The sequence below is a fragment of the Rhinoderma darwinii genome, chromosome 4 (assembly GCF_050947455.1).
Source record: "Rhinoderma darwinii isolate aRhiDar2 chromosome 4, aRhiDar2.hap1, whole genome shotgun sequence".
In the NCBI taxonomy this organism is placed as follows: domain Eukaryota; kingdom Metazoa; phylum Chordata; class Amphibia; order Anura; family Rhinodermatidae; genus Rhinoderma; species Rhinoderma darwinii.
The window spans coordinates 12,308,741-12,321,372 of NC_134690.1; the positions used below are offsets into that span (position 1 = coordinate 12,308,741).

General features: G+C 46.9%; 1 protein-coding gene across 1 annotated transcript in view; it reads right to left on the bottom strand.

The window, feature by feature from the left end:
* The window catches only part of EPHX2 (epoxide hydrolase 2), a 95,692-nt gene extending 83,867 nt beyond the window's left edge, over positions 1 to 11,825 (bottom strand). The window contains exon 1 of the mRNA XM_075860824.1: positions 11,512 to 11,825. Within this exon, the coding sequence (XP_075716939.1) occupies positions 11,512 to 11,615 (104 nt within the window). The 5' untranslated portion in view covers positions 11,616 to 11,825. The remainder of the gene's footprint in view (positions 1 to 11,511) is intronic.
* Positions 11,826 to 12,632: the final 807 nt, after the last annotated feature.

Sequence of the window (12,632 nt, forward strand, 5' to 3'; positions counted from 1 at the left end):
ATCAAAAAGTCGCATGTACCCTAAAATAACACCAATAAAAACTACAACCCGTCCCGCAAAAAACAAGCCCTTACACAGCTTTTTTGACTGAAAAATAAAGAAGTTACGGCTCTCAGAATATGGTGCCAAAAAATAAATTATTTAATCGAAAAGTGATTTTATTGCGCAAACGCCGCAAAACATAAAAAAAGATATACATCTGGTATCGCCATAATCGTATCGACCCGCAGAAGTAAAATGTCATTTATAGCGCACGGTGAACGCTGTAAAAACAAAAAACATTTCCGAATTTATGTTTTTTTGTCACTTTGCTTGCCAAAAAAATCTAATAAAAAGGGATAAAAAATAAATAAAATCACATGTACCCTAAAATGGTACCAATGAAAACTACAGATTGTCCCGCAACAAATAAGTCTTCGCACGGCTCCGGTGGAAAAAAATAAAAAAAGTTCTGGCTCTCAGAATATAACGACAGAAATTGTGCAGTGTCCAAAAGCGAATAAGATCGGGCGCCATTTATCAGTGCGACACCGGCCGCAGATCTAGGAATTATTATTTATTTACCGCATGATTATACCCTCTTATTATGCCCTGATGTACTCTGCCCAGTTTACACATACCCCCACATTATAAACTGAAATACCAGCAAAACCCCAAACAGAACAAGCTAAATCTGCGCTCCAAAAGCCAAATGGCGTTCCCTCCCTTCTGAGCCCCACAGCGTGCCCAAACGCCAGCTTACGTCCAGATATATGACATTTTATATCCGGGAGAACCCGCTCAACATTGTATGAGGTATTTGTCTTCCGTGGCACAAACTGGGCACAACATATTGTGCATTAAGATGGCATATCAGTGGAAAATTTAAATTTTTTCACTTTGCACCATTAAAAAACAGCTTTCACACGGCTGCAGTAGGAAAATAGACCACTAATGGAGCTATTCACACGACTGATTTTTTGACGGCCCGGGAAACCCAGCCGTCAAAAAATAGGACATGACCTCTCCCAGCCGCCCAGCTCCCATAGAAGTCTATGGGGCCGGGTAATACGCGGCCATCACGTGAAGGTGCTCCAAGTGACAGCCGTATCTTCCCTCGCTTGCGCTCTCTCCTTCTCCTCCCCACAGTGCGAAGTGCATGTGAGGAGGAGGAGGGTATTTTTTTTGCTCCCTGTAGGAGCGGAATCCCCAATCCCCAGCCACAGCTTCGGCAATGCTGTGGCCGGGGATTGGGGATTCCGCTCCTGCAGAAGTCCCTGACTTCACTGTGTCCATATATGGACACAGTGAAGGCAGCGACTTCTGAAGCGGAATCCCCGGCGATGTGGCTGGGGATTCCGCTCCAGGAGAAGTCCCTGGCAAAACGGGTCAAAATCGGCAACACGACCCGGAACGGGTGCAAAACGGATGCAAAACGGCCAGGAAAAACGGTCCAAAACGGCCGTTTTTATCGGCCGACACTCGGACCCTGTCATGTGAATAGAGCCTAACGGACAGGTACAGCGATTGCGCTGTTACAGGAGCCTGTAAAAATTACATTATACTGCAATACATTAGTATTGCCGTGTATTGTACCAGCGATCTAATGATCGCTCGTTCCAGTCCCCTAAAGGGATTAATAAAATGCGAAAAAAAAAAATATTAAAAAAAGTTATTATTAGTGAAAAAAATATATTAGTCCGAAAAATCCCCCTTTCCCATGTTTCCTCTAAAGTAATGTAAGAAATAAAAAAAATAAACAAAATTGGTATCACTGCATCCGTAAAAGTGTGAACTATTACAATATACCATTATTTACCTCGCACTGGGAACGCCCTAAAAAATAAAGAATTTAAAACGCCAAAATCGCTGTTTTTGGTCACCCTTAGCTTCTAAAAAAAAATCATAAAAAGTGATCAAAAAGTTGTATGTAAAAAAAAAAAAATGGTACCAATGAAAACTACAGCTCGTCCCGCAAAAAATAAGCCCTCACACTGCTCTATTGACGGAAAAATAAAAAAAAGTAATGGCTCTTGGAAAGCGGGGAGGGAAAAACTAAAATGTTAAGGCAAAAAATGGATCAGTCCTGAAAGGGTTAATTAATTTCTACTGAAACAGCATTTAGCACCACGTGGGGTATTGCCGTACTTGAGAGAAATTGCTTTACAAATGTTGGGTAGCTTTTTCCTCCTTTATCTTTTGTGAAAATTATAAAAATGCAACATTTTTATAGAAAAAATTTTGATATTCATTTTCATGGCCTAATTCTAATAAATTCTGCAAAAGACGTGTGGGGTCTAAATGCTCACTATACCCCTAGATAGATTCCTTAAGGGGTGTTCCTTCCTTTCTGAGCCCTGCAGTGGGTCCAAACAGCAGTTTATTACCACATATGGCGTATTGCTGTAATCAGGAGAAATTACTTTACAAATTTTGGGCTGCTTTTTCTACTTTATTCATTGTAAAAATGTAACATTTCTATGTTTTTTCAGAAAAAAGTAGATTTTCATTTTCACGGCCTAATTACACTAAATTCAGCAAAAAAAACTGTGGGGTTAAAATGCTCACTACACCCCTAGAAAAATTCCTTGAGGGGTGTAGTCTCCAAAATGGGGTCACTTTTGGGGGGTTTCCACTGTTTTGGTCCCTCCAGGGCGTTGCAAACGCGACATGGCACTGAAAACAATTCCAGCAAAATCTGCGCTCCAAAATCCAAATGGCGCTCCTTCCCTTCTGAGCTCTGCTGTGGGTCCAAACAGCAGTTTAGTACCACAAATGGAGTATTGCCGTAATCAGAAGAAGTAGCTTTACAAGTTTTGGGGTGCTTTTTATTCTGTATTCCTTGCAAATATTTTTTTTAATATTTTTTCAGAAAAAAAAGTAGATTTTCACTTTCACAGACAAACTCCAATTAATATAGCAAAAGACCTGTGGGGTCAAGATGCTAACTGTACCCCTAGAAAAAATCCTTGAGGTGTGTAGTTTCCAAAACCGTGTCACTTTTGGGAGATTTCCACCGTTTTGGCCCCACAAGACCTCTTCAAACCTGACATCGTGCCTAAAATATAATCTAAAAAAAAAGGAGGTCCTAAAAATCCACTAGGTGCTCCTTTGCTTCGGAGGCCGGTGTTTCATTCCATTATCACACTAGAGCCACATGTGGGATATTTCTAAAAAGTGCAGAATCTGGGCAATAAATATTGTGTTGCGTTTCTCTGGTAAAACCTTCTGTGTTACAGAAAAAAATGTATTACAAATGAATTTCAGCAAAAAAAATAAAATTTGTAAATTTCCCCTCTACTTTGCTTTAATTCCTGTGAAATGCCTAAAGGGTTAAGAAACTTTCTGAATGCTGTTTTGAATACTTTGAGGGGTGCAGTTTTTAATATGGGGTGATTTATGGGGTCTATCTAGTACATAAGGCCCTCAAAGCCACATCAGAACTGAACTGGTCCTTAAAAAAAATCGCCTTTTGAAATTTTCTTAAAAATGTGAGAAATTGCTGCTAAAGTTCTAAGCCTTGTGATGTCATAGAAAAATAAAACAATGTTCAAAAAACAATGCAAATATAAAGTAAACATATGGAATATGTGAAATAGTAACTATTTTGTGTGGTATTACTATCTGTATTACAAGCAGACACATTTAAAAATAGAAAAATCATAATTTTTGCAAATTTTCTTTACATGTTGGTGTTTTTCACAAATAAGCAATGAATTTATTGACCAAATTTTTCCACTAGCATAAAGTACAATCTGTCACGAGAAAACAATCTCAGAATCACTTGGATAGGCAAAAGCATTCCGGAGTTATTACCACATAAATTGACACGCCACATTTGAAAAAAATGGGGCTGGTCCTGAAGGCCAAAATGAGCTCGGTCCTGAAAAGGTTAACTTGCCTTTCAATTTTTCACATTCAGTATCAGAAATGTAATTATTTGACATTATTTGGGCATTTTATATCTTCAATGTTGTTTTGTAACAAGAGGATCTCCTTATCCTGTTGCCTGAGGGTATGTTCACATGAACAAGTAAAAACAGCTGAAAATGACTGAGCAGTTTTCAAGGGAAAATAGCCTCTGATTTTCTGCCGTTTTTGTAGCCGAAAACGTTATTTTGAGGTGTTTTCTGGAGCCGTTTTTCAATTGACCTATGAAAAAACAGCTCTAAAAACGGCTCATGAAGTGACATGCGCCTTCTTTTTTACGCGCCGTTTATTTACGTGTTGTTTTTAAAACAGCGGTGTAAAAAAATGCCCCGTCTGAACTAAACGCCGTTTTTCACATTGAATTCAATGGGCAGATATTTGTAGGCGTTTAGCTGGCGTTTTTCAAGGCGTATAACAGAGCAGCTGTATCTCAAAAAATTAAAATAATGTTTAATAAAAACTAATTAGAAAGATGCCCCAATCACACTGATTGGCCTTTTTATTTAAAAATAAATGCCTTTCTAAGGCTTACATAGCAAGGGGCGTAGCTAGGGGGGAGGGGGGTTGCCGGGCGGCAAGGACATAGTTGCCTACAGTCCCGAATTTTCCGGGATGTCACGGCAAATTACTGTCCCGGCAACTGCCATATTCAATTGTATCTGCATTCTCAGGACGCAGATACAACTGAATATTATTGCAGAGAAGGAAACTATCGGTTCCCTGCTCTGCCAGTTACTCCTCCTTAAGCGGAATTATCTGGGGATTCTGATCCTAGAAAAGCCCCTGACGTCACTATCTATATATGGACAGTGACGTCAGGGGCTCCTCTAGGGAGCCCCAATGGCGCTATGTACAGGGAGGGGGATGTAGCGCTATCTACAGGGGGGTGGCACCATCTACTCGGGTAGAAGTGTGGCACTATCTACAAGAGCGGTGTGTGGCACCATCTCCTCGAGGGGAGCAGTGTGGCACTATCTACTAGGGGGTGTGTGGCACTACCTACGAGGGGGTGTGGCACTATCTACAGGTGGGTGGGTGTGGCACTATTTACAAGGGGAGGCTGTTCATTATGTCACCATATAGTCTCATTAGCCTCAGGGCTTATTCAAATGAACATATAATACGTCCGTGCGACGCGCGTGATTTTCACGCGCATCGCACGGACCTATGTTACTCAATGGGGCCGTTCAGAGACAGTCAATTGTGTGTCCGCTGCGTAAAACTCACGACATGTCCTATATTTGTGAGATTTTCGCTCATCACTTCCGTGTGACACGCGTGATTCGCGCAACAGCAGTAAAAACTATGAATGAAAACAGAAAAGCACGTGGTTACAAACATACAAACAGAGTGTCATAATGATGGCGGCTGCGCGAAAATCACACAGCCGCGCATCATATGCTGCTGACACACAGAGCTGCTATGTACCTTTTGCGCGCGCAAAACGCCCCGTTTTTTGCACACACTTGTGTGAATCCGGCCTCAGTTACACAATCAATACACAGTCGACTACGGTATTGATTCCGTTAAACCGACGGAACCCTTGCGCAACTGAGACAAACGGAAACCATTGGCACCGGATCTGTCACCATTGAAATCAAAAGGCGATGGAAACGGAAACCTACGGTTTCAGTTTGTCTTTCAGGGCTCCATTCCGACTGAAAGCTCCGACGGAACGGAGCCATAGCGCAGATGTGAACGAAGCCTAGGGCCCTGTTCACACAGAGTATTTTGACGAGTTTTTGGGCGCGGAAACCGCTCCGCAAAACTCGTGAAAAACCGTCCGAAAATGCCTCCCATTGATTTCAATGAGATGATTCACATCTCCTCCTCATATACACAGCCCCGTCACATCTCCTCCTCATATACACAGCCCCGTCACATCTCCTCCTCATATACACAGCCCCGTCACATCTCCTCCTCATTTACACAGCCCCATCACATCTCCTCCTCATTTACACAGCCCCTCCTCATATACACAGCCCCGTCACATCTCCTCCTCATATACACAGCCCCGTCACATCTCCTCCTCATATACAGACCCGTCACATCTCCTCCTCATATACACAGCCCCGTCACATCTCCTCCTCATATACACAGCCCCTCCTCATATACACAGCCCCGTCACATCTCCTCCTCATATACACAGCCCCGTCTCATCTCCTCCTCATATACACAGCCCCGTCTCATCTCCTCCTCATATACACAGCCCCGTCTCATCTCCTCCTCATATACACAGCCCCGTCTCATCTCCTCCTCATATACACAGCCCCGTCACATCTCCTCCTCATATACACAGCCCCGTCACATCTCCTCCTCATATACACAGCCCCGTCACATCTCCTCCTCATATACACAGCCCCGTCACATCTCCTCCTCATATACACAGCCCCGTCACATCTCCTCCTCATATACACAGCCCCGTCACATCTCCTCCTCATTTACACAGCCCCATCACATCTCCTCCTCATTTACACAGCCCCTCCTCATATACACAGCCCCGTCACATCTCCTCCTCATATACACAGCCCCGTCACATCTCCTCCTCATATACACAGCCCCTCCTCATATACACAGCCCCGTCACATCTCATCCTCATATACACAGCCCCGTCACATCTCCTCCTCATATACACAGCCCCGTCACATCTCCTCCTCATATACACAGCCCCGTCACATCTCCTCCTCATATACACAGTCCCGTCACATCTCCTCCTCATATACACAGTCCCGTCACATCTCCTCCTCATATACACAGTCCCGTCACATCTCCTCCTCATATACACAGTCCCGTCACATCTCTCCTCATATACACAGCCCCGTCACATCTCCTCTTCATATACACAGCCCCGTCTCATCTCCTCCTCATATACTCAGCCCCATCACATCTCCTCCTCATATACAGTCCCATCACATCTCCTCCTCCTCATATACACAGCCCCGTCACATCTCCTCCTCATATACACAGCCCCATCACATCTCCTCCTCATATACACAGCCCCTCCTCATATACACAGCCCCGTCACATCTCCTCCTCATATACACAGCCCCGTCACATCTCCTCCTCATATACACAGCCCCTCCTCATATACACAGCCCCGTCACATCTCATCCTCATATACACAGCCCCGTCTCATCTCCTCCTCATATACTCAGCCCCATCACATCTCCTCCTCATATACAGTCCCATCACATCTCCTCCTCATATACACAGCCCCGTCACATCTCCTCCTCATTTACACAGCCCCATCACATCTCCTCCTCATTTACACAGCCCCTCCTCATATACACAGCCCCGTCACATCTCCTCCTCATATACACAGCCCCGTCACATCTCCTCCTCATATACACAGCCCCGTCACATCTCCTCCTCATATACACAGCCCCTCCTCATATACACAGCCCCGTCACATCTCCTCCTCATATACACAGCCCCGTCACATCTCCTCCTCATATACACAGCCCCGTCACATCTCCTCCTCATATACACAGCCCCGTCACATCTCCTCCTCATATACACAGCCCCGTCACATCTCCTCCTCATATACACAGTCCCGTCACATCTCCTCCTCATATACACAGCCCCGTCACATCTCCTCCTCATATACACAGTCCCGTCACATCTCCTCCTCATATACACAGTCCCGTCACATCTCTCCTCATATACACAGCCCCGTCACATCTCCTCCTCATATACACAGCCCCGTCTCATCTCCTCCTCATATACTCAGCCCCATCACATCTCCTCCTCATATACAGTCCCATCACATCTCCTCTTCCTCATATACACAGCCCCGTCACATCTCCTCCTCATATACACAGCCCCATCACATCTCCTCCTCATATACACAGCCCCATCACATCTCCTCCTCATATACACAGCCCCATCTCATCTCCTCCTCATATACACAGCCCCGTCTCATCTCCTCCTCATATACACAGCCCCGTCTCATCTCCTCCTCATATACACAGCCCCGTCACATCTCCTCCTCATATACACAGCCCCGTCACATCTCCTCCTCATATACACAGCCCCGTCACATCTCCTCCTCATATACACAGCCCCGTCACATCTCCTCCTCATATACACAGCCCCGTCACATCTCCTCCTCATATACACAGCCCCGTCACATCTCCTCCTCATATACACAGCCCCGTCACATCTCCTCCTCATATACACAGCCCCGTCACATCTCCTCCTCATATACAAAGCCCCATCTCATCTCCTCCTCATATACACAGCCCCATCTCATCTCCTCATATACACAGCCCCATCACATCTCCTCCTCATATACACAGCCCCATCTCATGTCCTCCTCATATACACAGCCCCATCTCATGTCCTCATATACACAGCCCCATCTCATCTCCTCAAATACACAGCCCCGTCACATCTCCTCATATACACAGCCACGTCACATCTCATCTTATACACAGCCCCGTCACATCTCCTCCTCATATACACAGCCCCATCACATCTCCTCCTCATATACACGGCCCCATCACATCTCCTCCTCATATACACGGCCCCATCACATCTCTTCATATACACAGCCGCATCACATCTCCTCATATACACAGCCCCATCACATCTCCTCCTCATATACACAGCCCCATCACATCTCCTCCTCATATACACAGCCCCATCACATCTCCTCATATACACAGCCCCATCACATCTCCTCATATACACAGCCCCATCACATCTCCTCCTCATATACACAGCCCCATCTCATCTCCTCATATACACAGCCCCATCACATCTCCTCTTCATATACACAGCCCCATCTCATGTCCTCATATACACAGCCCCATCTCATGTCCTCATATACACAGCCCCGTCACATCTCCTCATATACACAGCCCCGTCACATCTCCTCCTCATATACACAGCCCCGTCATATCTCCTCCTCATATACACAGCCCCGTCACACCTCCTCCTCATATACACAGCCCCGTCACACCTCCTCCTCATATACACAGCCCCGTCACATCTCCTCATATACACAGCCGCATCACATCTCCTCCTCATATACACAGTCCCGTCACATCTCCTCCTCATATACACAGTCCCGTCACATCTCTCCTCATATACACAGCCCCGTCACATCTCCTCCTCATATACACAGCCCCGTCTCATCTCCTCCTCATATACTCAGCCCCGTCACATCTCCTCCTCATATACAGTCCCATCACATCTCCTCTTCCTCATATACACAGCCCCGTCACATCTCCTCCTCATATACACAGCCCCATCACATCTCCTCCTCATATACACAGCCCCGTCTCATCTCCTCCTCATATACTCAGCCCCATCACATCTCCTCCTCATATACAGTCCCATCACATCTCCTCTTCCTCATATACACAGCCCCGTCACATCTCCTCCTCATATACACAGCCCCATCACATCTCCTCCTCATATACACAGCCCCATCACATCTCCTCCTCATATACACAGCCCCATCTCATCTCCTCCTCATATACACAGCCCCGTCTCATCTCCTCCTCATATACACAGCCCCGTCACATCTCCTCCTCATATACACAGCCCCGTCACATCTCCTCCTCATATACACAGCCCCGTCACATCTCCTCCTCATATACACAGCCCCGTCACATCTCCTCCTCATATACACAGCCCCGTCACATCTCCTCCTCATATACACAGCCCCGTCACATCTCCTCCTCATATACACAGCCCCGTCACATCTCCTCCTCATATACACAGCCCCGTCACATCTCCTCCTCATATACACAGCCCCGTCACATCTCCTCCTCATATACACAGCCCCGTCACATCTCCTCCTCATATACACAGCCCCGTCACATCTCCTCCTCATATACACAGCCCCGTCACATCTCTTCCTCATATACACAGCCCCGTCACATCTCCTCCTCATATACACAGCCCCGTCACATCTCCTCCTCATATACACAGCCCCGTCACATCTCCTCCTCATATACACAGCCCCATCTCATGTCCTCCTCATATACACAGCCCCATCTCATGTCCTCAAATACACAGCCCCGTCACATCTCCTCTTATACACAGCCCCGTCACATCTCATCTTATACACAGCCCCGTCACATCTCCTCCTCATATACACAGCCCCATCACATCTCCTCCTCATATACACGGCCCCATCACATCTCCTCCTCATATACACGGCCCCATCACATCTCTTCATATACACAGCCGCATCACATCTCCTCATATACACAGCCCCATCACATCTCCTCCTCATATACACAGCCCCATCACATCTCCTCATATACACAGCCCCATCACATCTCCTCATATACACAGCCCCATCACATCTCCTCCTCATATACACAGCCCCATCTCATCTCCTCATATACACAGCCCCATCACATCTCCTCTTCATATACACAGCCCCATCTCATGTCCTCATATACACAGCCCCATCTCATGTCCTCATATACACAGACCCGTCACATCTCCTCATATACACAGCCCCGTCACATCTCCTCCTCATATACACAGCCCCGTCACACCTCCTCCTCATATACACAGCCCCATCACATCTCCTCATATACACAGCCCCATCACATCTCCTCCTCATATACACAGCCCCATCTCATGTCCTCATATACACAGCCCCATCACATCTCCTCCTCATATACACAGCCCCATCTCATGTCCTCATATACACAGCCCCATCTCATCTCCTCATATACACAGCCCCGTCACATCTCATCTCCTCATATACCCAGCCCCGTCACATCTCCTCCTCATATACACAGCCCCATCACATCTCCTCCTCATATACACGGCCCCATCACATCTCCTCCTCATATACACGGCCCCATCACATCTCCTCCTCATATACACAGCCGCATCACATCTCCTCCTCATATACACAGCCGCATCACATCTCCTCATATACACAGCCCCATCACATCTCCTCCTCATATACACAGCCGCATCACATCTCCTCCTCATATACACAGCCGCATCACATCTCCTCCTCATATACACAGCCCCGTCACACCTCCTCCTCATATACACAGCCCCATCACACCTCCTCATATACACGGCCCCATCACATCTCCTCATATACACAGCCCCATCACATCTCCTCATATACACGGCCCCATCACATCTCCTCCTCATATACACGGCCCCATCACATCTCCTCCTCATATACACAGCCGCATCACATCTCCTCATATACACAGCCCCATCACATCTCCTCCTCATATACACGGCCCCATCACATCTCCTCATATACACAGCCGCATCACATCTCCTCATATACACAGCCCCATCACATCTCCTCCTCATATACACAGCCCCATCACATCTCCTCATATACACAGCCGCATCACATCTCCTCCTCATATACACAGCCCCATCACATCTCCTCCTCATATACACAGCCGCATCTCATCTCCTCATATACACAACTCTCGGTAAACCAGACTGTCTAGGGGTAGTCCTATGACTAAACGATGCATTTTTCCCGCTTAAACGTGTCACATGACCACCCGGTGACGTCACCCGCTCCCTCTGAGCCGGGCCCGCTGTGTCACGTGATGGCACCTGTGTCAGGACTCCGGTGTAGCGGCCGTCACTCACCCGGGCAGACGGAGCGTCTCCTCCAGCGTCTGGAAGGCGGCCTGCAGCCCTGGGTATAAGAGCACACCGCCCAAATCAAACAGCACGAAGCGCTTCTGAGCCATGTCTGAAGTGTCTCCCGGCACCGGCCGCTGTGCACTGCAGGCACCGAAGTCTCCCGAGCGCTCCCGCCTCCTCCTCTTATGCGCGGCCCCGTGTGAGGCGGAGGATCCGTGTGTGCATAGTGTGTGGAAATCTCCCCACGTGTATAGTGCTGCTGCGTGTAATAAGGCGATATTCACACAGACATGACGTGTGTGAACAGGGCTTTATATATCCATGACTATGAGTGCACAGCTTGTTTCATGTTCACAGCGCAGATTCTCTATAGAAATCCTGATTGGCCACTCAGGTGTGGGGTGTCACATGTTCCGGAATAATCTCTAGAGTGTTAGGCTATGTTCACACAGAGTATTTTGCAGGAGGAATATCTGCCTCAAAATTCCGTTTGGAAGTTTGAGGCAGATTTTCCTCTCCCTGCACGCCGATTTTCGCAGGGATTTTCGCGCCGGTTTTCGCCCACGGCCATTGAGCGCTGCGGGCATAAAACCCCGCGAAATACGCTTTCTCTGCCTCCCATTGAAGTCAATGGGAGGTCAGAGGCGGAAGCGCCCGAAGATAGGGCATGTCGCTTCTTTTTCCCGCGAGGCAGTTTTACTGCTCGCGGGAAAAAGACGCTGACGCCTCCCATTGAAATCAATGGGAGGCGTTTTCGGGCCGTTTTTGCCGAGTTTTGCGACGCGGTCTCCGCGTCAAAAAACTTGGCTAAATACTCAGTGTGAACATAGCCTTATAATCTGATAATCCGGCAGAGAACTGTTAGGCCCTGTTCTCACAGAGTTTTTTGACGCGGAAACCGCTCCATAAAACGGCCGAAAATGCCCTCCATTGATTTCAATTGGAGGCGCAGGTGTTTTTTTTTACCGCGAGCGGAAAAACCGCCTCACGGTAAAAAGAAGCGACATGGCCTATCTTGAGGCGGTTTCCGCCTCCAAAATCCCATTTCAATCAGTGGGAGACGGAAAAAAAACGCCTCGACGAGTGTTTTGACACGTTTTTGTCAAACCACTGCGAAAAAACGT